This window comes from Tubulanus polymorphus, chromosome 11, assembly GCF_964204645.1.
Source record: "Tubulanus polymorphus chromosome 11, tnTubPoly1.2, whole genome shotgun sequence".
Lineage (NCBI taxonomy): Eukaryota > Metazoa > Nemertea > Palaeonemertea > Tubulaniformes > Tubulanidae > Tubulanus > Tubulanus polymorphus.
In genome coordinates, this window is record NC_134035.1 from 11,075,367 (window position 1) to 11,099,002 (window position 23,636).

Sequence of the window (23,636 nt, forward strand, 5' to 3'; positions counted from 1 at the left end):
ATCAAGCAAGATCCCTACCAGGACTCATCGTCATAACAGAAAATGCTATTAAAGGTCCTCGAAGTTGAACTCAATGCCCAAAACACCTTCAATTTTGAGAAATAGGCAAGTTGTAGCCTACCCCTAAATCGATCCAGTCGGGACCTGGATTAGACGTTTACCCAATTAGAAACCGTGTTTAAGTAGTGGATAGGATAAAAATGCCACTGAATTGATGGTTTACTGAGATAAATACACTGTAGTACCAATAGAGCGATGCAGACGACTCATCGGTAGGGACCCTGTCAAGGGGTTAAGTCCCTCTTGCCAGGTATCATATATTATGCGTCTTGACCAGCGCCAACAAACGATGGATGCTAGTAGAACTGGCATGATATCTTAGAATAATAGCTGGGCAGCACCTCTCTGGTATTATCCTGTCCTCCGATAACTCCGCTAGGTCCAATATATCTCTGGTATAATATCCTGGGCATGGCTCTGAAAGGGCCCCCACTCTTAGCAATAACCTGACCTTAAGGTCCCCAATGTCATCATATCCTAGCCCCTGCTCGTGTTGAATAATTAAGCCACTTCTGGCCATCTCTCCTGGAAAGTTTTACCCATAGATGGGCCAAGGATTTCTTGCTTCCCATTTTACAGCTTGAATACTGGACAGGACAATACTGGACAAAATATGTCAAACCAGTCGTCCAGCTACAAGTATCTTATCTGTATCAACGTTTTTCCGATAGCCCGGGCCCCAGTTTCATTGCATTCCTCATTTGTGTTACAATATGAATACTGAGGGACGTAAGGTTAGGTAGTCCAGCTGTCAACCATCTCCGCTGATTCACAAAATCCTCCGAACAAATAAATTACACAAAATTACAATCATATGTTATTCTAAAACTGTGATGTAACTGGTTTATTCGAACTATTTTAATCCTATTCAATCTGTATAAGGTATGATGATAATAATAATAATAATAATAAACATTTCAAGAAGAGACACAAATATTTCACAAAACGACGATAAAGAAGTGACGTTCACAAAATCGGCGACGAGAATCTACAAAATCCCCACAAACGTTGTTTACCATCGATAAATAAATATTCAATTAAATAATATTACAATATTTCTTTAATAAATACGTTTATGTACACTCTACAAATATAGAACAATACCGCTGGCCAAACAATGCCTGAGTAACCTACACACGTGTCATGTGTACACAGCAACAGTAACATTTAATCTATCTATTGTACCTAAGTTTCAACTAAATCAACATAGGTGTAATAAGTCACATATATGATCCTTGATCAACAGTGTGTTCTATGGTCTATGATAGGCTTTGTTTATCGTGTCAATGTTTTTTCAACAGTTAAAAGTTGGCTAATCTTTCATGGTGCCTTAAGCGAATACAGATATATTAAACTACAGGTGTTTAATGTTTTGATGTCAGCAAAATGTATTGAAACAATACTGAAGTAATTGCAGGTGTTATAGTTCACAATAATTTGAAGAGGGTCCTGTTACTTAGAATTAAAAAAATAGATGCTTCATTTGAAACCGCGTTATGGGTGTACCTACAGCAAAATACCCAACGATAAATGCTAAATTCTTTAGAAATCTTGGATTATGAACCAGTGTTGGTACCGAGCAATATCGGATTCATACTCGACACACGAACTGAAAACAAACTGAAGCAAAATTGAACTTTATAGGACGTGAACTTAATTTAATTTTGACCAGCGGTATACAAATCTATGAACTTGTTTCATGATCTTAAACTTAAAAAAAAAAAACCTGTTTTAAACGCACTCTACAGAATCTCAAGATGCAGGAATGAAATTAGTCTCAAATTACAGGATATCAAATACACTTAGTTACAAAACACAAAGACCATACACACAGGCATTTAATGGTTAATCACCTGAGGCCGGTATGAATATGCAATTAGCTATGTAGTCAATTGTTTGAAGAAGTTACAACTAAGTGAAACTTGATTTTATCGAGGAAATAGGACATTAGCGAGAAAGGTATATATTACCTTTCAGTTCATGAATAATCAGTTCGCTATGTCAACATTCTGTAGTATAGATACTATAGTTGGCTGCATATTTGCTCTAACATAAACTCCAATAAAGATACGGTTTATTGCCGCTCTTAAGCTTGAAATCAGAGTCAAGTTCAAACTATAAGTTCCCGCTATAAATATATTCATCGATCTAAACTCATTTTATCATAAATTAAAAAGACAAAACTAAGCATACTTTAAAAACAATATAAAATCTCGAGAAATTTTCCCAAAAAAAAAGAAAGAATCGAAAGAATTACGTTACGATTAAAATCTACAAGCATATCTAAAACCCAGGCTGAGATGATTTCTCTCGTGTAAAATAAAGCTATTCGCTCTTGTTTTTCGATCTATAAAAACGATGAATTTTTATTCGTTAAGTAGAGGACAACGGAGAAACACTTTTTCCGTTAAAAGGGATTTTGTAGAAACCGGCTGCAAAAAAAACGAAAACGTGAACGTTTCTTTTTTTCTTCAAACAATTAATGACGAAGTAATGAATGAACATTTCAAGTATTATAAAGGAAAATGACACAATGCACAAGACGAACTTATTTTACAAATACAAATTACGTTTACTTTTTTAAACCAAGGTAAAAACTTCAGTTAGGACAATCTCATTTCGCAACTGCACTTTCTATCAAGGCGAACTTCGGTTATCAGAGTTAGTCGACTGAAGTTGAACCAAATGAAACCGAATATCATTTAGTCGGAACTGTAGTCCAGAAATGATCGACTAGAGAATTAAGTACTACGGTCACTGGTAGTTTGTACCTATTTTCAAGATGGCCGACACGGTGAAATACGTTACGACCGAACCATAGTGCCTTCGGTTATAAGTTCCGTCCTCTTGTCGACTAGTTACAAAAACCGAAGTTAGGTCGCCCGGGTCCAATGCATATATGCAAACAAAACTCTGATCCAAAGTATATTGAGTGGAGACAATAACTAGAGGTAAACTATTTTGTCAAGTGGACATTTTAGACTTTGAAATCAGAGAACTGCTTATCGGAGGTGTTATCAGTTCAACTTTCACCTGACCCGGTAATCAATGAATACCGAAAACAACCAGAACAACTAAACCGGTTTTCAAAAATCATATCGCCCTTTGGACCCATTAAATCTTATCAGTTGGTCGGCAACGCCGAGAGAGAGCTTGTCGCAACAAGAAGAATTTACTTGTGACAATCATCAATCACTTTTCATAAACCAGAACAGTACAATCAGTTGATACGCAAATCGTCCGATATATTCTAACTAAAACCAATCTAGATATTTCTAGCAATTATGAAATACAGCAGATTCTTAAAAAGAGAGGAAAATATCGTTAATTTCTCCCGATCGATACAGTACGATAACAACGATCACTAGCCACTAAATGATAATAAAACCACACGCGAAAAACTGTTCTGGTCAAATCTCTTTTACGCGACTTTTAAAAAAGACGACACAAATCACAACCATATGCATGCCACGAAAACAGCGCGGTACACATGCATTTTTAAAAATGTCACAAACGCAATATTATTATGAAGTGAAATAAAACAAAACGAGACATACATGAAGTAGTTTAAAAAACGGCGAGAACGTACGCGCGAGAAAAAAAAAACCAAACTAACGCAGACCTCGTTTAAAACAAACTGCATACAAAGTCCTGAGTGTATGTATTTTGACAGACATATGGACACGAACAAACCGGTGGGATATAATTATTAAGATACTTTGCCAATATTTTAGACGCATCGAAACATCGTCGCCTAATTCGTTTTTAAGGATGCCCTACCACACCTGCCAGTCGGGTAAAATAGCTTTTTTGTCATGGAACAAACATTTATACACTACATATTACACGTTATATGGGCCCTACACATTATGAATGGTGTATGTGTGCTTATCAGGTGCTTAGCAACCGAAATCTGTGACCTAGGACACAGAAACGACAATGTGTGCTAAGCTCTTATCAGTGGAATGATATTGTCCCATAAAATGATAAACTGTTCAATATCAGGTGCATACACCCCCAGGAGATAAGCACTGGAGACACAGATACTACAACATAGAAGTCTTCGGTGGTGGTTGTTCTGCTTGAGATATGAGAAAATATTTGGCAATGGTAGCACAGTCATTAAAAAATGATTTCCATTAATAATTCCACAAGCCCAACACACACGATGAAGGGAAACAGAATACATAAATGGAAACATGTTTCTGTCTCCTGTTTCTGTGTTTCCCTGCGTCGCGTGTGTTCTGCGTTACGTAAGAAGTACCCCTGCCAGTTTTTTTTTTTAGTGTGAAAAAAACCACGTATCGTGGTTAACACACAAGTCCACAAATAATACGTTATAATTAAATAATGATAATAATAAACTTACAAATAAAAGAAAATAATCCTTATCTTTTTTTGAAAAGCGCACTGAATGAATAATACTGAACGCAGTGCGCTTCACATCGTGTTTGAGCATGAATTCTGGACGATGAAAATTCGCAAAAACGTCTCTCAAAATTGCGTCTATAAATATATATGTATGTATATATAGAGGTTTGTATAATAAAGAGTATAACTGTTTCCTGTTTTCTTCGACAGACACATATAATGCTTTAAAAAACCAAACACTGTTTTAGTTGACTAGACTAACGAAAAGTCTTTATTTATTTATTACGATGTTTGATTAGTTTTCGAATCAAATTTTACGTCGATAATTTTTTCGGCTTTTGATTTTTTTGTTCGAAGCTAGCTATCACAGACCCGACTACCTCGGTATCTACCATTGTAGCAGTTTTTATCTAACGTCTAAAATAGTACTTTAACTGAAAATGAACTAGAAATTATTGTGATTCCGGGAGTATTATTATAATAATTTTGGTAGTAATTGAGCTCTTAAAATAGTAGCTACTCTTAACCCTTGCAGTGCGGTGTATAAATCAGTGATGGATTTTGCTAGTACACCGCACTGCGGTGTATTGATGTAATTAGTAATTTGTTATTATTTCTATTGAAAAATGGCAGCAAGTGTCAAACATAGTGAAATACTAGTAACTAACGATACACCGCACTGCGGTGTAGACGCACTAAAGTGGTATTCCCATTGTTCAACACACTAGGGTGGAATTTTTTAGAATTTTCAAATTTTCTCCAGCACTATAGGGTATTAATTAGTCAGCACTGAAAGGGTTAAATAGTAGTGGTAGTCAAGTCTGCTATCATCATTATTGGTTCATGCGTAGCGTTAGATTCAACGTTTGATTTTTTTGCAATTGGTTTATTTTTGTTTCGTTTAGATTAGGGGGGAAGGAATTAGTTAGATATTTTTAAAAGGAATTATGAATTACAGTAGAACTCTCTTAATTCGGGCGACTAGGGACTGCCCAGATTTTTTTCGAATTAAGCAAAATCCGAATTATGGCTAATATTTTACATAGTTCCAGATTAAATCGATTTTTTGAAAAATTTTTGAATTCTTAAGCGAGTTCTACTGATCTGTGTATTGGCCACAAGAGGAATTTTCAAAAGCCACTGGTCTACAACACGCTCTCAGGAAAGAAAGATTTAAAGTCGTAACCTTTCACCTATACCAGTAACCACTCGGCAATTATCATAAGTTAGAGTTATCATTCGAAGATAAGTCGTAGGTAAGTGGCCAAGCGCAATAAAGCATCCTCGGAAAATGGGCCGCCCGCGTGATTTTATGATTAGTCTTACTCCACCTTTGAAGTTATTAATTCAGATATTTATCAGATTTTTATCGGCGGATGTCAAAACGATAACAAGCTCAAGCTGATTCCAGACCTTTGATATATAGACGACGGAGATGGTTTACACACGTGCGTAGATTCCAAAGTTCATCGCGTTTGACGTACATATCGCAATCACCGTGCATAAACCATAACCCGAATATACATAATTATCGATCAATTTACTTCTATTAATTAATTGCAAATCTTGAAAATTAGTCTTATAAAAATCACTAGGATATAAAATAATCAACAACAAAAAAAAATTAACTTATAAAATTAGTTTTTGAATTTGTTCCGGATAGAAATTAGGATCGTAATATCAATCGAACTTCTCAAATTAATAGGCCAATTTAAGCGCTGCAAATTTCGGTACAATCAACATTTTCCTCCATCACGTTTTTAATCAATTTTAACCGATATCGTATATAAATATATCCGAAATTTGCTAATAATAATAAAAAAAATGTTAATAATAATAATAATCTAGAGACTTTTATAAACGTTATATTTTTGTTCACAGCTTGGTATCGTTATCACAGTTATCATAGCTGGGCGTGTACTGTAAAATATACTCGCCCTTGAATGATACATCCTTTAACTATTATCGTTATTATATGGAAGCACAATATTATTGCATAAACTCCAATGTAAAGGCATAAATGTTGAATCTATATTTACTGATCGTATCTTAAATGTTTCGAACACTTTACGACAGTCGATAATAACTCTATATTGGTTTCTGTCGACAAGCGACTGCCTAAAATTATCTAATTTGAAGAAAAAACCCGCGTTCAAAATGAAACACTATGCTAGTACGGACGCCTGAATTCTAGGACCAATTTTCAAGACTGTTTTACCAGTTTTTTTTAAATGGCTCACGGAATTCAGTTGAAACAAAGTTCTTCCTAATTCATGGGAATTTTTTCTCTCGATATACATTTCAATTTAATTCGATTTAATGAAAAGAGTAAAATAGTTTTTAGAAGAGTTTTTACGAAGCGGGACTGCTAATGATCGCTAATTCAATGGACGGACACCAGTGTTCGAAGAATATTCAAGAGAAGGTGGATTGATAAGACACTTTATCTCTGACAGGAAGGCGCGAACCTACCTGGTTTGTCTATCATAATACTAACGTACATATTACAAACAAAAACAATCAAAATCTATCTGAAAATATGGATCGAGAACTTTTCATTTTACTAATCTCATAAAATCAGTCCAGATTTTTTAAACAATCGGATTTAAACGTATAGTAAAAGCCGCTTTGCTTGTGCTTATTTTCTTTTTAGATATTTTGAAATCTACGCTGGAATGTAAGGTATGTCTTCTTTCGAAACACTGAAGTCTCAAAAAGCAGCAGCAGCGGCAACAGCAGCAAGCTACAGAATGTATTTACGTTAAAATTGGATAAAAATATCTATAATAAAACACGCGATAATAACGATAAGAACGGGATTAAAAAAGATGCACAATAAATGGAATGATTTTTCGGATGAATAAAAAATTCGTTTAAAAATAATGGAATTAAGATCATCGGTAATCTATACCGAATTGACACGAACCCAGTAGAATATGGAGTGGAATGTACAATACTGGCTCCTATAGGCTATATATATATATATATATATACTAGAAAAACACTAACCTTATCTTATTAAATAACATAATGATATGAATGGATAAAATGAGAAAATTACACTTTTTGACTAAACTAACTCACTTGGAACGCGTAAATAGGCCTTTATGTTTACGATATATATTGCATCTTCTAATAGATATAGATATGGATATATACCGAGGTTGATATCATAGAATATTCATACATCAATTTCGAGTATAAATAGTGAATTTGGAAATCGACAGTTCTTCCGACAAAATCAAGAGTTTCAGGTTGTTTTTTTTTTCTTTCATTAGTTGAATAAGTTTCCCACCACCGTTCATTCGTGTAAACCACTATTAGTCTACATCAGCACCATTAACCACTGGCTTTTATACCCGACCTATCATTTACTAATCAAATATATATATAGATAGATATACTACTACCGCATTCAATTCATTCCTTTCAACTAATACTCTTTTTTTCAATCCCATTCCGAAAACATTTCTAATGAACTTTTCTACGGTAATCAAGGGGAGCGGAGGCGGATCTAAGTCGCCCCGAAATGAAAAATTTTAAACCGATACCTAAAAAAAAGTTTGAATTCATACATGCTTGTCCCCTGTATTTCCAAAAATGAGTTAAAATGAGCTTTTCTTCAGGGTGTCCGGCGTTTTATCGTATGACATGCCCTATTTTGGGGGCGCACCCCTTCCTGAATCAGACACTAGATCCACCCCCCAAAATGCAGCAAAGCACAACTTATTAAACCTACTATATCATCGAAGTCTCAGCTATATCTAAGCAGCAAAAAGACAGGACTTCTAATCAGCAAACGATATTTAGAGACATTTTAATTCGGAGACAATCGTGAAAGTGATGGATCATTAAAAAATCCACGATAATCGCTATTCCATCTCAGTCCCGACAAAATCGAAATCTTTTTAAGACGCGCGCAAGTGCGTACGACTCAAAAACTACCACCGCACACTCGCACACAAACACCGCAAAAATATATCAATATATATATCAACAAATTCTTAATGAACAGTTTACATGAATACAAAAAATACGCAATGAAAAACAGCGAAGAAAACAGCGTTGAATATCGAACTATTACTAAAACCCAGCGATATAAACCGTGTATATCTGGTTAACACTTTAAAAATGTTCTTACGGATCTTCACGTCACTAAATGTGACAGTGTCTAGGACCACCACACCACGCACCACGCACCACGCAGCTGTGGTGGTGTCTGTAATAGATACGTAATACCGACGCTATGCTGGAATTACGATTTCAGTGGTACGGCCCTCGACGCGCCGGAACGCATTTTTTTCCGTCCCGAAAAATTTCAAACCCTTAATTCAGTCGACATTGGTCGATCTCACCGGTCAGCCGATTTATACTCTTACAATCTTTTCGTCGAGTAGAGACGTGTTGTTGTTTCGGCGATGCGGTCTAGTATAACTGTTGGGTATACATCTGAGGAACGATCGACAGTAAATCGGTACCGGGCATCGCGCCGACCGGCATCGTCGGTAGAGTATACGCCGTGGATAACGCCGATAGTTGATATTCAGCTGCAGCTGCCGCAGCGGCGGCCGTCGCGTACGACGACGCGTCTCCCGTCGCTGTTAAAACGAAACGAAAATAAAACAGCGTTAGAACAACTCGATCCTTGTTTAGCCCGATGATATTGGCGATTAATCGTTTGAAATAATTCAAAATTCAAACCTCCGTTTAGGTTTTAAGATTAAGTTTTATAGGCAACACGAATAGACCAAGTATTATACAATTCTCATGCAAAGCTTCTTTTTTTTTGTTGTAAAAAACCGATAGAAAATGATAATTCATCGACAGAAATTTTCATATGAGATTTTGTTTGAGTATACTGGCAAACATTATTGATAGTAATTTCATAATAGTGTATTTCGTATACAGTGGTGCTGGGTGTGCTCAGTTGAAATCAATTAAATGCGTTATCAATCATTAAGCAAACAAACTGAAATAGTTTATCAGCCGCGTAGTAATCAGCTACCAGGCAAAGGTTCTACAATCGCGTGGAGACTTTTCAGATGATAAGACCAGGTCTATGTGTCTATGCAGGCAGCGCGTAATGCATAACATAGACAGGCTTATCACTAACCGCGATTACACGGATGATTTGGCCCGCACCAAACCAGGGTCAAATTTGGCCCATGCCTAATATAGAGATTTTAGAGAATTTAGTTCATACATAACTCGCTCTTGCATGGGGCAAAAACACGATGTAATCGCGGCATCATACTCAGCAGATCTAACTACACAGAACCCGGTCCTGCGTGGTATTTGATCAGTACTTGTTGCAATGCAATTTTTTCAGTGGATAAAATTAGTATAAATCACATTAATTACAAGTATAAATCTGCAGCCTGCAACCATTCCCCTTTACAGTATAAAGAATTAACAATCGTGAAAATAGTTAAATATCTGGGTTGGTCCAAGCTGCAGATTACAGAGTCCAGTTCTAGAAAGAAGTTAAACTCGAATTTTTGGTAAAGTCGCTGCAGATGACTTCTCGATTTTAATGAGGACACGCAGGACAACAATTCAAATTTAACCGTTTTTCTCATGAAACTTAACTAGACCATGGACCGAATTCTGCAGTTCTGAGCTGATTTAAACACCAAGACCAATACCTGATAAATGGTATCTTTTTAATTGTCTCACCAAAATGAGAGTACATGTAATTAGATGTGAAAAATAGTAGTTTAATGAACCAGAGTTATTCTGATTTTGAGATCAGAACCTGACGACGATCTTTAGAGTCCGAAACGTTGTGTCTTTTGATTTTCAACAAATAAAATTCGTTTTAATCTTTTAAATTTTGTATATAGTGGATTTTGAAATTATTATCTATTCTCCACATACAGAGTTGAGCGCTTTTAAAGAGCTCAACCACTCAATATCAAAATACTATTGCAATCAAAAAGATTTCGCGTTCATTTTCTATGAAAGTCCTATTTCTTATTTCAAATTACTCTCATTTTTGGTGAAAACTACTACTTTTAAATTTTGTGTATAGCGGGTTTAAACGACTCTAAACTCCTAACTGCGGAATAGGCCAGGTCCAGTCCGGTCCAGGTCCGGCGCAATATAGCATAATCATATTAGCAAAATTATTCATATTACCGTATGGTGACGACAGTATGGTAGGCGGGTAGGACGGCCCGATTATCGGACGACCTTGATGGTAGGCAGCAGTTGATGTACACGGTGTGGTAGTAATGGGAGGTGATGTCGATACCGATGATACAGCCAGATTGTTCGTCGAACCGTCACTGATCGTCGGGCTCGGAGCGGCTGTAGAAACGTGAACGCATATTCATATTATATATATATATATATATATATGTATTATATAGATATATATTTATACATCAGGACGGCCGCTTTCCGCCGATTTACGAGTCACCCCCCAGCTTTCCCGGATCTATCACACAAAATTTGCCGAGTGAATCAGAGAAATTTTTAGGTTTAAAATGTTACGATCATTCATTTTTCATTGAATCATGTACTGATTACGAAACATGTGTTCAATATCATTATGATCCAAATTCCGAATTTTCCAGGTTTTTGGTAAAATTTGTTTAACTCCCAGTTTCCTAGATTTTTTCTCATTGCCTCAGTTTCTCTGGTTTTCCAGGTCAGTGGCCGTCCTGACATATATATATATATATATATATATATATATATATATATATATATACATATATGATCATCATTATCGTATGTTCGCCAATTAATAAATACATACGCAATACATGGTCAGTTTCAGTTTCAAAACCAGTTTTAGCGAAATTTCTAAATTCGATATTTTTTAACCGATCTACAAAGCCGAAAACATCACGCCTTGAAATTTTTAAGCCCCATGTTTGGTCGACGCCAGGCTGAGCGTGATGAAGCCCGGGTTCGTTAAATTTCGTTCTTTCTGATTTATTTCGAATATAATCTAAATAAAGCCATGCTATCTTGAAGACTCAGTATGTATGTATTAATTAGAAATAATCATTTAATAAAAATCAAACGGTGCTTTAATACACGACAGCACCGGCCGGCCACGTGGGGGGATCGGCTGGCTTTTTTAGTTGTGGATATAGCTTAATTCACCCCCTATAAAAACATTTATCTCAATATAAATGCAGATCTGACTACCATTGCATCACCTTTTGAAATGATTTCCGCATATTTGACGTCAAAATTTCATCAATTGAAAATGAGCTAGAAATAATTCAGAATTTTGATATTTCTAGGGCTAGTCGAGTTCTTACAAAGGTAACCTCAAATAGTAGTATTAGTGGTAGTCAGAGATGATTTGAAAAACCTTCACAGCGCTTCTTGAGAATTAGGTTTCCGTTCTGGATAACAAAATCTTTTGAAACAATAGTCGAAAGCATACCATTTTATAGCCCACTGTACGCAATTCCCAACGCAGCTCAATTTAGAAATAATTCAAACGAAAGCTATATTTACCACAGCTAAAAAGACTCGAGTCCAGTTGCTCAAAAGTTAAAGATGACCAGCCGATAAATACCATACATACAGCGGAACCTCGTTACAACGAACTTCACGGGACCAGAAAATGTTCGTTATAACCGATAGTTCGTTTATATCCAGTAATGTCTTACTCGGGATGAAATTCTATATTTGTTATATCCGATGAATCAATGTATCGGAGTTCGTTATAACAAGGTTCCAATATTGAACTTTTAATTGTCACTATGTCAACTATCCACCGGTTTAGTCCGACCAACTTTTCAGCAACGGACCCCTGGTAGCCAAATCCCGATCCAAATATTCACCCGCTTCTGAATATCTCGATTTCTAGGCATAGCAATAATCGAAGAGAAAGAAAGAGAGGCAGGCTGAATCGAAGCGTAGATCTCTCTTTCGCTGGCAATCGCGCGACCCACAGGTGTACAACATTTAGTTATATACGACCCATAGGTGTACAACGTTCAGTTATATACGACCCATAGGTGTACAACGTTCAGTTATATACGACCCACAGGTGTACAACGTTCAGTTATATACGACCCATAGGTGTACAACGTTCAGTTATATACGACCCATAGGTGTACAACGTTCAGTTATATACGACCCACAGGTGTACAACGTTCAGTTATATACGACGTGTAAGTCGTTAAAGCGTTAGAAATCAGCGACATCGCGGCTTACACGGATTATTGGTAGCAAATAAAATAACGAGACACTTTTTTCGATATTACGAATAGTCTAAAAATTAACACACTATGAAATCATCAAAAACACGGGCCAGATTCGATAATAACAGTCAGCAGTTAAATGATATCGAGGTAGTAGTTCTACCACGGGGCAATGATAATAGTTCAAGCGAAATGAAGAATAAATTTCACGGCGACGACGACGTTTTGATCTCCGAGCCCGATTATAGGAGGTGCATTATTATAGTATGTCACATTGAAAATCATCATCTCAAATTCCCGTTTAAAATCGATTTAAAAATCATCATCCGGATTTAGAAGAGATTGAAACAAAATAATCAAAAGTCATATATTCATTTCGATAATAATATTAATCTGAATAATAATAATAATAATAATAATAGTTATTAATATTTCAGTTCATTCACCATTAATTGTATTCGCGTATGGGTGTACATATTACGCCTAAAACCTGTAGTTGTTGTTGTGACGTCCTGAATGTAGGGACAACCGTTGGAAATGCCTCTCCAAACCTTACAAAAATATTCAGAGAAATACATCACAGTTAATCGGCCTTATTAAAAAGATGGACAAATTCCCGAGAAAAATTGCGGTACCCCCGATAAAAGCAATTTCAAAGACAGTTTTGAAATATTATCAACTTAATTAAGTTAAATCCACAACTACAAAAACCAGAATTACCCCGGACCTGAAATCTCATCAATACGCCCGCATCAAGGCTACTTTGTAGTTCTTTTTTACTCGGTAAAAGATGAACAATTTCATTATGATGTTTCATTCTCAGTAAACCAGAGAAAAAGGAAATATTTCAATCGCACAATGCTTGATATGCAATACATAATATGGTATACGCGCGGTATAGAAAAGGGTGTTGCTATTGTTCATCTTTGTTCAAATAGATATTCGGGGAGATGTCCTTTAACGTAACGAAGCCTGATAAAAAAATAGCTATATATCGATATACGAGCGCGGACATACGATAGAAAGATATTTACCGTTTTCGACTGGAATTCCGAGATTTGTGAGGACGAATTCGGCGGCTAGACTTTTCGCTTCATCGACAGTTCTGCATAGTTTCGTGGGCGTGAATGGGTGCGACATTGCTGGAACGGTCACCTGCAACATTCAAGTACAATTGAAGAGAAATACCCACTATTAGGCTAAAAACAATTGATACCTTGTCTCTCATTTCTGCCGAGCTGACCCAGCCAGCCACCCTGTACATTACCATTTTTAAAATCATGGTCTACAGATCCAGCAGTTATGGAAACAACTGATTACAAATTTTATTACAGTTTGCAAAATGACCCCACCAATTAGGAGAAACAAGGTACCATTTTTTTTAACCTTATCAAGAATAGCTAAGAGAGTTGTGATATTTTGACTACGAGCCATTTTCAGAACTTCAATTGACTTATACACAGTCACTTGTCCATGGAAACCATTACAAATTGATGTTGTACTCAAACAAAATGATTTCTTCTATTTCTGAAGACCTAGTGTGTCAGTTTGAGTTGAATTAACCTCTAGAGCAAGAAGACTGCTCGAAAATGAACCATAATTTTATCATCTGAGTTTAAAAATCTAAATCACTATTGGTTTTGGTTATCGATACGCGGATCCCGATTATCCCGAGTCGTTCTCATTGAACTATTACTCCAACTCCAAGATCCGAATTATATCTCAACACATCCCAGGTTAAAATAAATACCTTGAAAAGAAACATTTGCGAACCGTCTTGTCCGAGAGCGGAATTTAACTGGTAACTAGGGCTACCCCAACCGTTCTTGGTGCAAACTTCATCCAACACCTAGAATCAATCAAAAAATAACATATATCGTATTACACGGTATATATCAGAACACTGAATGCTTTCTGCATGATTTCCTATTTCTAATTTCCTGACAATCGCCATACGATACAGCTCTGAATCAAGTATCGATTTCAGAAGTTACTCGGCCAGTTTTTTTTCTCCAAAAGAGCTGCAGTTTTCAAAACAGTAACTTTTCCATATATTCTTAGTGGAATACTTTCCCTTTTTTGAAATGCTGAGAATTTTTCAAAACTGTAATGGAACTTGTTATTTCAGAAATTTAGAACACATCGTTAAGTGGCAGCGCTTTGTAAATTAACGAAAGGCCGTTATGTAGATATCAATCTGTAGTCTGGAACCATTAACCCTTCATTTCCGGAAGAATCTCAACTTGATATCTTGATGATCACTATTTGAAAGTGTGGTGATAAAATGTCTAAGTTAAGAGTTTTATCGATTGCGGGGGCGAAATAATCCAGCTGGGAACATTTTGAAATTGTACCACGGTTTCTCGATTACAAGGTGGTCGTCACCCTCGTTAAGGATTTACCCTACGGGTTAAATTAGATACCCAGCCTATAAAACCAGACCAGGACTGGGTTTCATAGATGTCGAAGTAAAATAGTCCCCGAGAACATTTTGAAATTTGCCATGGTTTCTCATCGTTACTACTGCGGTTGTTACCCAGATTTAGGAGTTGCTCCTAGGGATTACTTTGATGCCAGTCTATAAAACCAGACCAGCAGGTATTCGTACTTCTTTTTAAGTTTATTTCCAATCAAATATACCAGGTGAAGTCTTGAATACAGTCCGATGAATTGGTATAGTGGCGATAAGGCAATTGAATATTTGAAGGGGGGCGCAGGGTCCAAGGCTGCAGATTGAAAACTAGATAGCATTAATCGAATGGTAATTGCATTGTATACCTGAAGATGAGTCTTCGATTGAGGTTTTAAAGTGACTGGATCAATAGGAGTTAATTCCATGCCCGGCAATAAATCTACAACATGCTCCTAATAAAACACAACATGCAAATCAACATCTATATCGATACGAACGTACGTCATGCAACATGCAATAAGAGGATAGAAAGAATGAGACGAAAAGAAGATGAAATTGATAACATGCGACCCCTCTATCGTGTCCATATTTGGCAAAATAGTTGTTCTCGAAATTAGGACGTGCGCAATAGAGGTTTGTTTTCGTTACTGAATATCAGAAACTGTATTAATTAAAACTAGCGGCATTCAAAAACTAACCATGCGAAGAAAAGCGACAGGTTTTCAGTTCCACAGTTATGGGCAATAATTACAGTGCACTCAGCTTGCCATAGGTTCCAAATGGACATGTGCCTGTTATGACCGACCAAAAATGTCTGACCAAAGCCAAATTTTAGCAAGTGAATTGCAAATTGCAACTGGTCACATAAGTGACTGAATTCATTTTGAATGCACTCTCTTAATTATCTATGGGCCAAATTTGATTCATTCCTGATTCGTGCCAAATCGTCTACATGCGCTCGTAGCTATAATCTTCCGCAATATCAGTTTAGTTTAGTGAAGAGTAACAAAGTATAGAAATTCCATCAATAAAAATCTGAAGTTGGCTTCTGTTTATTTGAACTTTCTTCCAGTGAAATACTATCCCAATACTGTGGAACCGAGTGTAGTATATTCGAGTATCGACATGCACATAAAATCTCCGAAGAAAGAAAAAAGACGAGAAAGATCGAGAGAATTTGGACTTACATCTTGATGTTTGCGTCTGGGTGCGTTGACGTATCCGGCGCGTCCGGCACCGCGCGATCCGGCGGCTCCTCGTCCGCGGCCACGCAGCGAGCCTCCTCGTAGAGCCATGTTACCTCTGGAAGTTAACAAATCATTGCGCTCATACGGGTGTGGTCGCAGGGTGCATGCAAGCGACGATTGTTGTGGTTCCTCGACTGCAGTCGGGGCGACGCTGTAACGAACAAGTAATCACCGGCTGATGATTATACAACCGTTTGTTCCTAACGTTTTCTCTCACAATTACTTTCCATGCACCCTGCTTCTTTTCTTATATCTAAACGAGCCTGAACTGACACATTACGCGGCGCTCCACGCATCAGATTCGATACAAATTTCCAAACAGTAATTTCAAATCATTTCCGTAATCGCGCGGACGACTTAAGTAGCCATTGATAAAACACTACATCGGTGTCGTCACGTTAATCTATAGAGAATCCAACAAGAAAAACGAAAAAATAATTGAAAGTCCGAAAATGTTTCTTGGAACGAGTAGTTTATTCGACGTTTTGACTATATTCAAATAGTTATCTTCTGAAATACTGAAGATAACTATTACAATGAAGTCGAAACGTCAAATAAACTATTCATTCAAGGAAACATTTTCGGACTTTCAATTATTTTTTCGTCATTTTCGCACAATTCTCAATAGAATATGATTTAAGTAATTCCATACGATAAGTGAATAGATCGGTACTGAATTTTGTCGCATTTATTTCACGAATTAATAATGAATATTATTTTTAAGATGGGTTCTTCACGTTCATGATTCAATACTCATTTCAAACAACTCCATGATTGGGAGCGATGATTCATATAGATAGTAACATTAAGTCAGTTCGCATAGACTAGTGACCGTTTGCATAGACTAGCGACCGTCTATGATTCAATTGAAGAAAATGCCCGCAATTATGAAGAAAGACTAAGAAAGCAGGGATATTTCGACTCAATTCTGTGAGCCATTTTCATCTTCATAAACAGTCTTTAAAATGGCTCTAAGAATCAAGTTAAAACCACTTTCAGATTGTTTTCCTTCATAATCATCGGTTTTGTCTACAATTAACTGGTCAATCAATACGAATGACCATTGAAGTTTAGGGTCTACCTTTTAGGTATAGCTGATTCTGCAAGATATTCATGCTGATGATATCTCGAGCATGCTTGTGGGTGTGCGCATGTGTCAGTTCATTCGAATCTGGGGTGTATTTGTTAGTTATAACGATTTCGATTAAATTTCAACTCGAACAAGCAAATAACTTATAAAAATTTGTTAATATCAAATGAATTAGAAAATATCAATTTCAGAATTAGAGCTGAATGGTTAAATTATGATATCATTTCACAAATTATCAATAATTCAGTTATTCGGCGTTAAAAAATCTGCAAGGCTTTTTTCTTTTTTTTTCTGGATCAATTTTCCAGAAAATGTACCGAATTTCAATAACGGCCGATGAAAAAAAATTGTGAGCTTCTGAACATAATTTTCAGATCCAATCAGAGCTATATAGTCCACAACAGGCAATCAGAAATAAGAAATTAAGATAACTTCAAGCACCAAATCGCTCAATATTTAACTCAAAAGACAAGTGGTTAAGATTCAGATTCATTCTGCTAATTTCTCTATAAGTTCTATTCCACATTCTATAAAATTCGAAAATTTTCGATAGAAATAATTTCTCTAAGATTTGAAGTAATGTCTCGATGCAATTGGAGACAGAATTTCGCAATGTCGCGGAAAAAGTCGGACAATTTCAGGAATATTTGTCGTAATTTTGTTTTGTACCTGGTCGCCAGGGCGGCGGCAGTTGTCGCGTTCATCGGGATAAACGGATTATAGGTGGCGGCGGCGGCAGCGGCGAGACTCGGGTCGCTGTACAGGTAATACGGGTATCCAGCGGCCAATCCAGCAGCGGCCTGAGTAAAATACACATACAACATACGAATTAATCAATAATCTATACATGGTCTACTAATATAGTCAAACCCACATCTTCACCCGTCAAGGGATTCGAACCCACTACGCTAAAGCTGTTCCCCGAACCCCTTGACCTCACGAGTCGTTGGAGTCGTTACTAGCCGACCAGAATTACGAGTCGTACCAATCACAGCGCTTGTAACAAACCGTCAGTAGACTTCTGTTGGTTTTCCCGTTAAATTGACCAATCAGCGAACGTTTTATCGAACAAGGAAGTGTTTCGCAAATCGATATATGACGTCACGCGCAACAGCGCCAGTAATGAAATCACGCTTCGTGAGGCCAGGGGGCTGGTGGAAGCGAGTTCGGGAGTGATACCGGACCCCTGGCAAGCGAGGATGTCAAACCCACTGAGGGTGGCTACTTTCCGCCCATTTACGAAGGTAATAATTGCGACTCTTACCTGAGTTGTCAGTAGACCTCCTCGACCTAAATTTCTGCTGTGACGCACGTATTCAGCCTTGTCGACGGGTTTCGCTAGCGACACCTCAACGGTCGAACCCTCAACACTCGTACCTGGTTTCAAAAACAAAAAATTGTTAAACCATAAATGAAGAAATGTTGAAGAATTATTCCTACGATTCAACCCCTACGTGTTGTTCATCTAGCATTCCAGACTACCTGATCTTTTGTTTGAAACTAGTAGCTTTGGCCTTAAGTAATTAGACATCAAAAATCGTAGTTTTATTAATAAAACTAGAAATTATTCAGATTTTGTGGGGATTTCGATATCCTCATTGAGCAGTTGAGCTGTTCATTCTCAAATACTCTCAAATAGTAGTGGTAGTTAGGTCCGGACAGGTTTCGACTGATACCTTTTCCGGAATAGCAAAATCTGTAAACCGGATAGAAGTGGCCGGGCTCTAGTTTGTTATTCGCAATTTATATTCTTCAATCGGAATAAGTTCAATCAAAACCCTCCTTTAAGAACTGTTCATCAGCCGACAGAAACAGCGATGAACCCCGCTGCTGAACGCTGCTAAAACAATCTCAAAGAATCATTTGAAATTCGGTAACCAACACAAATAAAATTCAATGAAAAAAAAAAAACAAATCAAAATTGAAATATTCCAAATGAGTTTAAAAGGAACTACAAAAAAAATACAAACAGTTTAACTCAGAAACGAGATTCAACGATGGATAGGAAATACTCGAATCCATCGTTGCGCCGCAATTTTTCGCTTTTATATTCGGTTTCAGAAATTTCAAATTTATACATTTGGCAAGAAGCATGACTTCAGTGATAAAAATATTGTTGCGAAAGTATTGCAGAATTCTGGTCAAAAACGAAGAGAAAGAAAAATACGGAAAAGAATTCAACGGCAAAAAAAAATTCAACTGCAACTTGAGAACCGTCGGCACTTGCATGAGTCATCTTCGAAATCTTTCAGCGGGTCGAACCTATCAACCGGTTTGGCTAGTGTAACCTCTACAACACTGTCTTCGACATAGTTTCCTACATTAAATCAATTATCGAGGGAGGAAAATAGAAAAGTTATTTTTAATTCTCATCAGGAAGATATCCGTTTCAAAAGATTTCGGTCAAGATTATGAGAAAATTTTGAGGTTCATGAAAACAATTTTGGGGTTGGTTTCACATTCGCCTAAAATTAAATCGACTTTGAATTAGCATTAATTACGAATTAGGCCTACTAAGCAGTGCAGCTACCCGTCAATTTCCTTTGGCAGCAGTTTTTCAGCACAAATGAGAGTAATTTATCAAAAAAATTCTTTTTTACTTCAAAAATTATTGGTATTTGAGCCCATGGCTATACAGCACCCAGTTCCACAGTTCTGAGTTAATTTTGACTCTAGAAAATTCAACTAACCTTGTCTCAGAGTTAACTATTTAACTCACATCTATGGAACCGGGCCCTGGTAGTCAAAGTTAGGTCTGAATTATTACTGCCACATGTTAGGCACTAACACCTAATTTTCCCAGTGACCCCCTCTCACGGTTAAAAAAGAAGAATCATGATTCAATCAGAAATATCACATCTAAAACATCTCCCAAAACGTGGTTACAGTAATTTAGTCATTATCTTACCATTCAATTCTTCCATTACTCTCATGGCGTCATTACGTTCGCGGAAATGAATGAACGCGTAATCCCTGATTTTTTTCACACGTTCGACGGCGCCCTCTTTACGCAGGGCCTGATTACACGCTTGTTCTATCGTGTCCTCTGTTGTGCTGATCATTAGGTTTCTCATATATAATATTTTAACCTGCGGAAAAGGTTTTTCGAATTAGGAACAAATTTCTCCATTTTTCTCAAAAATTTCAAATCATCACTTTTAAGTTTGCATTTCTTTCAACAGTTTTGTGTCAGAACTAAAATTTCAACAAGACCCAGTTCAACAAATGGATTTTCTCAAATTGACCTTGTTATATGTTGTCCAATTAAACCAAAAATTTAATCTAACTCAAATTTTTGGTTAAATTGCCATTGATAAATTGATAATTTAATGTTTTCAATGAGGACGACAATTCAAACTTTTAAACTTTAGCATTAAAACAGAACCAAGGTTATAGGGGCCCAATTTAATAAAAGATTTTAAACTAATTTTGGATTTAGTTGGCAGTCGATTTTACCTCATGTTCTCCTTAAGTAAAACATTTTTAGCCAGAACCTTTCTTTTCAAAAACCAGATGCACGTGTTAATTTCTTAATAGGCCTAGTGTGTATAATAATCTTAATCAAAAATAATTATTTTCAAAATTTTCTATTCCAAATTTCCAAGATTTTCGAATTTCAAAACATGTTCTCAATTTCCACCCATTTATTTAGGCTAATTTAATTCTTGGGCACTTCATATGAATCATATAAAAAGCTTCCTTCATTATCAAGTTTTTCGAATCACACATGACTACATTTAGCCTACAATCAGGAGAGGCTGCGAATTTTTGCATAATTATTTGCTAGGGCCTACACAGTTTTGATAAGATACACCATTCTAAAGAAGATTTATTACATTTTTAATCGACGATCTAAAAACAACCTTACCTTCGACATGACTTCCTCGTCGACTTCTCGCTCCGGTTCGGCCCAATCGACGGCGATTTGATGCGCCCACAACTGTATTTTGCCGGGGATCAGTTTGCGTCGGGCCATGGCCGCGGCCCGGTGACTTTCATACTCGACGAACGCGAAGCCGCGGTTTTTCGTTTTGTCCATGGCGCTCGGGTAGACGATCACGTCGACGACTCCTTCGGTGACTTTTTTCATCTCGGCCAGGATTTCGTCGCGTTGCTTATTTTTTGGTATTCCCCCGACGAACAGGCGGCAGTTGTCGACGCTCAGACACACGCCCAAATAGCGGCCTTTTCGGATTTCGTAGTTGTTCAACTCGCGCACGGCTCTCAGAGCGTCCGAGCGACTGGTGTACATGACGAACGCGTAGCCGCGATTCGAACCGCTGAAATCCATCATCAGCCGCAATTCGTAAATCTGCCCGATCTTCTCGAACACGGGCACGAGCTCGTCTTCGAAACAATCGCGCGGAATTTTTCCGATGAAAATCTCGCATCCCTTCGCCGGGACCGGCTGGCCTTCTCCCCAGTGCGGCGGCGGTCCGCCGTATTTTCTTTGCCCGTTTTCCTGGATCATGCTGTAGCCGGTCCTCTCCATCAGCACGAGTAGAGCCGCTTCGTTCGGTTTAGCGCCGGGGTTATCCATAATTATTAATCGGTGATGGTTAAATAGACTTGCATAGACGACAATCACACGCTACACTGATTTCATTCAACTGGCTACTCGCGCGACGGGACGCTTATATTCAACAAGACGTGCACTTGCCGCGCAGGTGCACGCGCACCTGTATATGTAAATAACGGCTTGTAATTGGTTGAAAGTTTTTACGTCAATCACGCGAAGGCTCGCGACTGCGATCGTGGGAACATTCGGCGCCAAGACGTCTCACCGGCAACCGGAGGGATTTCCTGTTACTAAAAATACAAAGCGTGAGTTTTTTGCGGTGGCAATCCTCCGTCCAGAAATAACTCATGATCCAATAAACAGGGGCCTGACCGGGAACATGGGCGTATCCATGGTTTTTCAGGGTTAGAATTTCAGTTTAAAAGGGCCCGAATCCACTATTTTAAACAATTAAAATAACTACTAAAAGTGTCCCTGTGTGCATTACCAGGGGCAGATTTTGACAGGAGCACAAAAAAAAACTCCAGAAAAGGGCAACTGAAAAGGGCAAGTTAAGCGTCCACACAGCTAAAACAAGGGTCTGAAAAATCTTGAAATTTCAGCGCCCCATTTTCAATTCATACATACGTACGTATCAATCTAACCTTCCGTGTTCTCCTCTGAACAGGGAACCCATAACAACGACTGGTAGACTAATATATATTAGGCACTGGATGACATTTAGAATAAGCCTAAATTTTGCGCTCTGTTTCAAAATTACGGGTGGCCGAAGCCCTAAAAATTTTGACGGTGTTTCAAAAGGGCACGCGCGGACCAGCTCAGCACGTGGTCCTTGCGCCACGCGCTCAAGATTCAGTATTTTCGCTCCTTGTTGTCATAAGAAAAATTGCACCCGTAATTTATGAATTTCTTCGTCACTGCTTTCAGAAAGTGCACTTTTTGATCAAAGCATTTGCTTGCCCTTTTTGACTAGAAGGGCGCGGCTTTTTTACAACTCTGCCCTTAGGGTGATCTTCGGTCAAGCGTTGTTAGGCTACTGACATAATTTTCCCAATTTATTCGACGAAATTATCTTTATAGTTACGTAACTTCAATGCGACGGTTTCGCACGGTAACGATGGCTGTTAAAAATGAAATTGCATTGTCTAGGATAGATTTTAATCTTGGAATGACTATATGATGTCCTGATGGATGCAGACACTATTAGAGGATCGAGTCCTGATTCTGGATGCCATGGCAACTCTATCAATGATTGGTTTATCCATGGAGGTAGTTTGAATACGCCATTACCATTACGCAACGATTCAGCCGTAACGGGTTGAATTTCAAAGGCGGATCAAAGGATGACGGGGCGCGCACCACCCCTAGAAAAAGTCCTGCATTTTACGGGAAAATTACTTAAGGTTCTAGCATTCATAAGCTTGTATTTCTCTGTATATCAAAAAATGAGTTTATGTTTTCCGATGAGCTTTAGAGCTGCCCTTGCTCTTTTCTGAGGGGCCCCTCCCTGATTCAATCACCCGCCCGCCTTGCCGATTTCGTCGGAAGTTTTCGCCTAGGATTCCCGGAGAGGAAAAAGTTGCCTTCATTCGAAAAACCCTTAATGAACATACGAATTTTCAACAATCGTTTGATCACATGCTATGTTCACCCTCTCATGAGTGAATGTTTATCAGTACAGGTAGTCAGTAACCTGTCTGTGGTTTAGTTTCACGATCGGATATTTTCACAAACCACATTGTTGGTATAAGCCCATCCGATTATA

General features: G+C 37.6%; 1 protein-coding gene across 4 annotated transcripts; it reads right to left on the reverse strand.

Annotated features, from left to right (window-relative positions):
* Positions 1-875: 875 nt before the first annotated feature.
* LOC141913292 (APOBEC1 complementation factor-like) lies at positions 876-21,946 on the reverse strand. Of its 4 annotated transcripts, none has more exons than XM_074804781.1 (10): positions 21,221-21,946; positions 20,261-20,441; positions 18,617-18,729; positions 18,022-18,152; positions 16,203-16,317; positions 15,381-15,467; positions 14,353-14,451; positions 13,637-13,757; positions 10,570-10,740; positions 876-9,029 (listed from the first exon to the last, which is right to left on the reverse strand). In XM_074804781.1, the coding sequence occupies exons 1-10, from the start codon at positions 21,890-21,892 to the stop codon at positions 8,857-8,859; spliced, it is 1,863 nt and encodes a 620-aa protein (XP_074660882.1). In that variant the 5' UTR covers positions 21,893-21,946; the 3' UTR covers positions 876-8,856. The 4 variants fall into 4 exon arrangements, with proteins under 4 accessions (XP_074660882.1, XP_074660883.1, XP_074660885.1 ...); XM_074804784.1 differs by lacking the exon at positions 10,570-10,740 and adding an exon at positions 13,049-13,153 and having other exon boundaries at positions 8,891-9,029; XM_074804783.1 differs by lacking the exon at positions 876-9,029 and adding an exon at positions 13,049-13,153 and having other exon boundaries at positions 10,654-10,740.
* Positions 21,947-23,636: the final 1,690 nt, after the last annotated feature.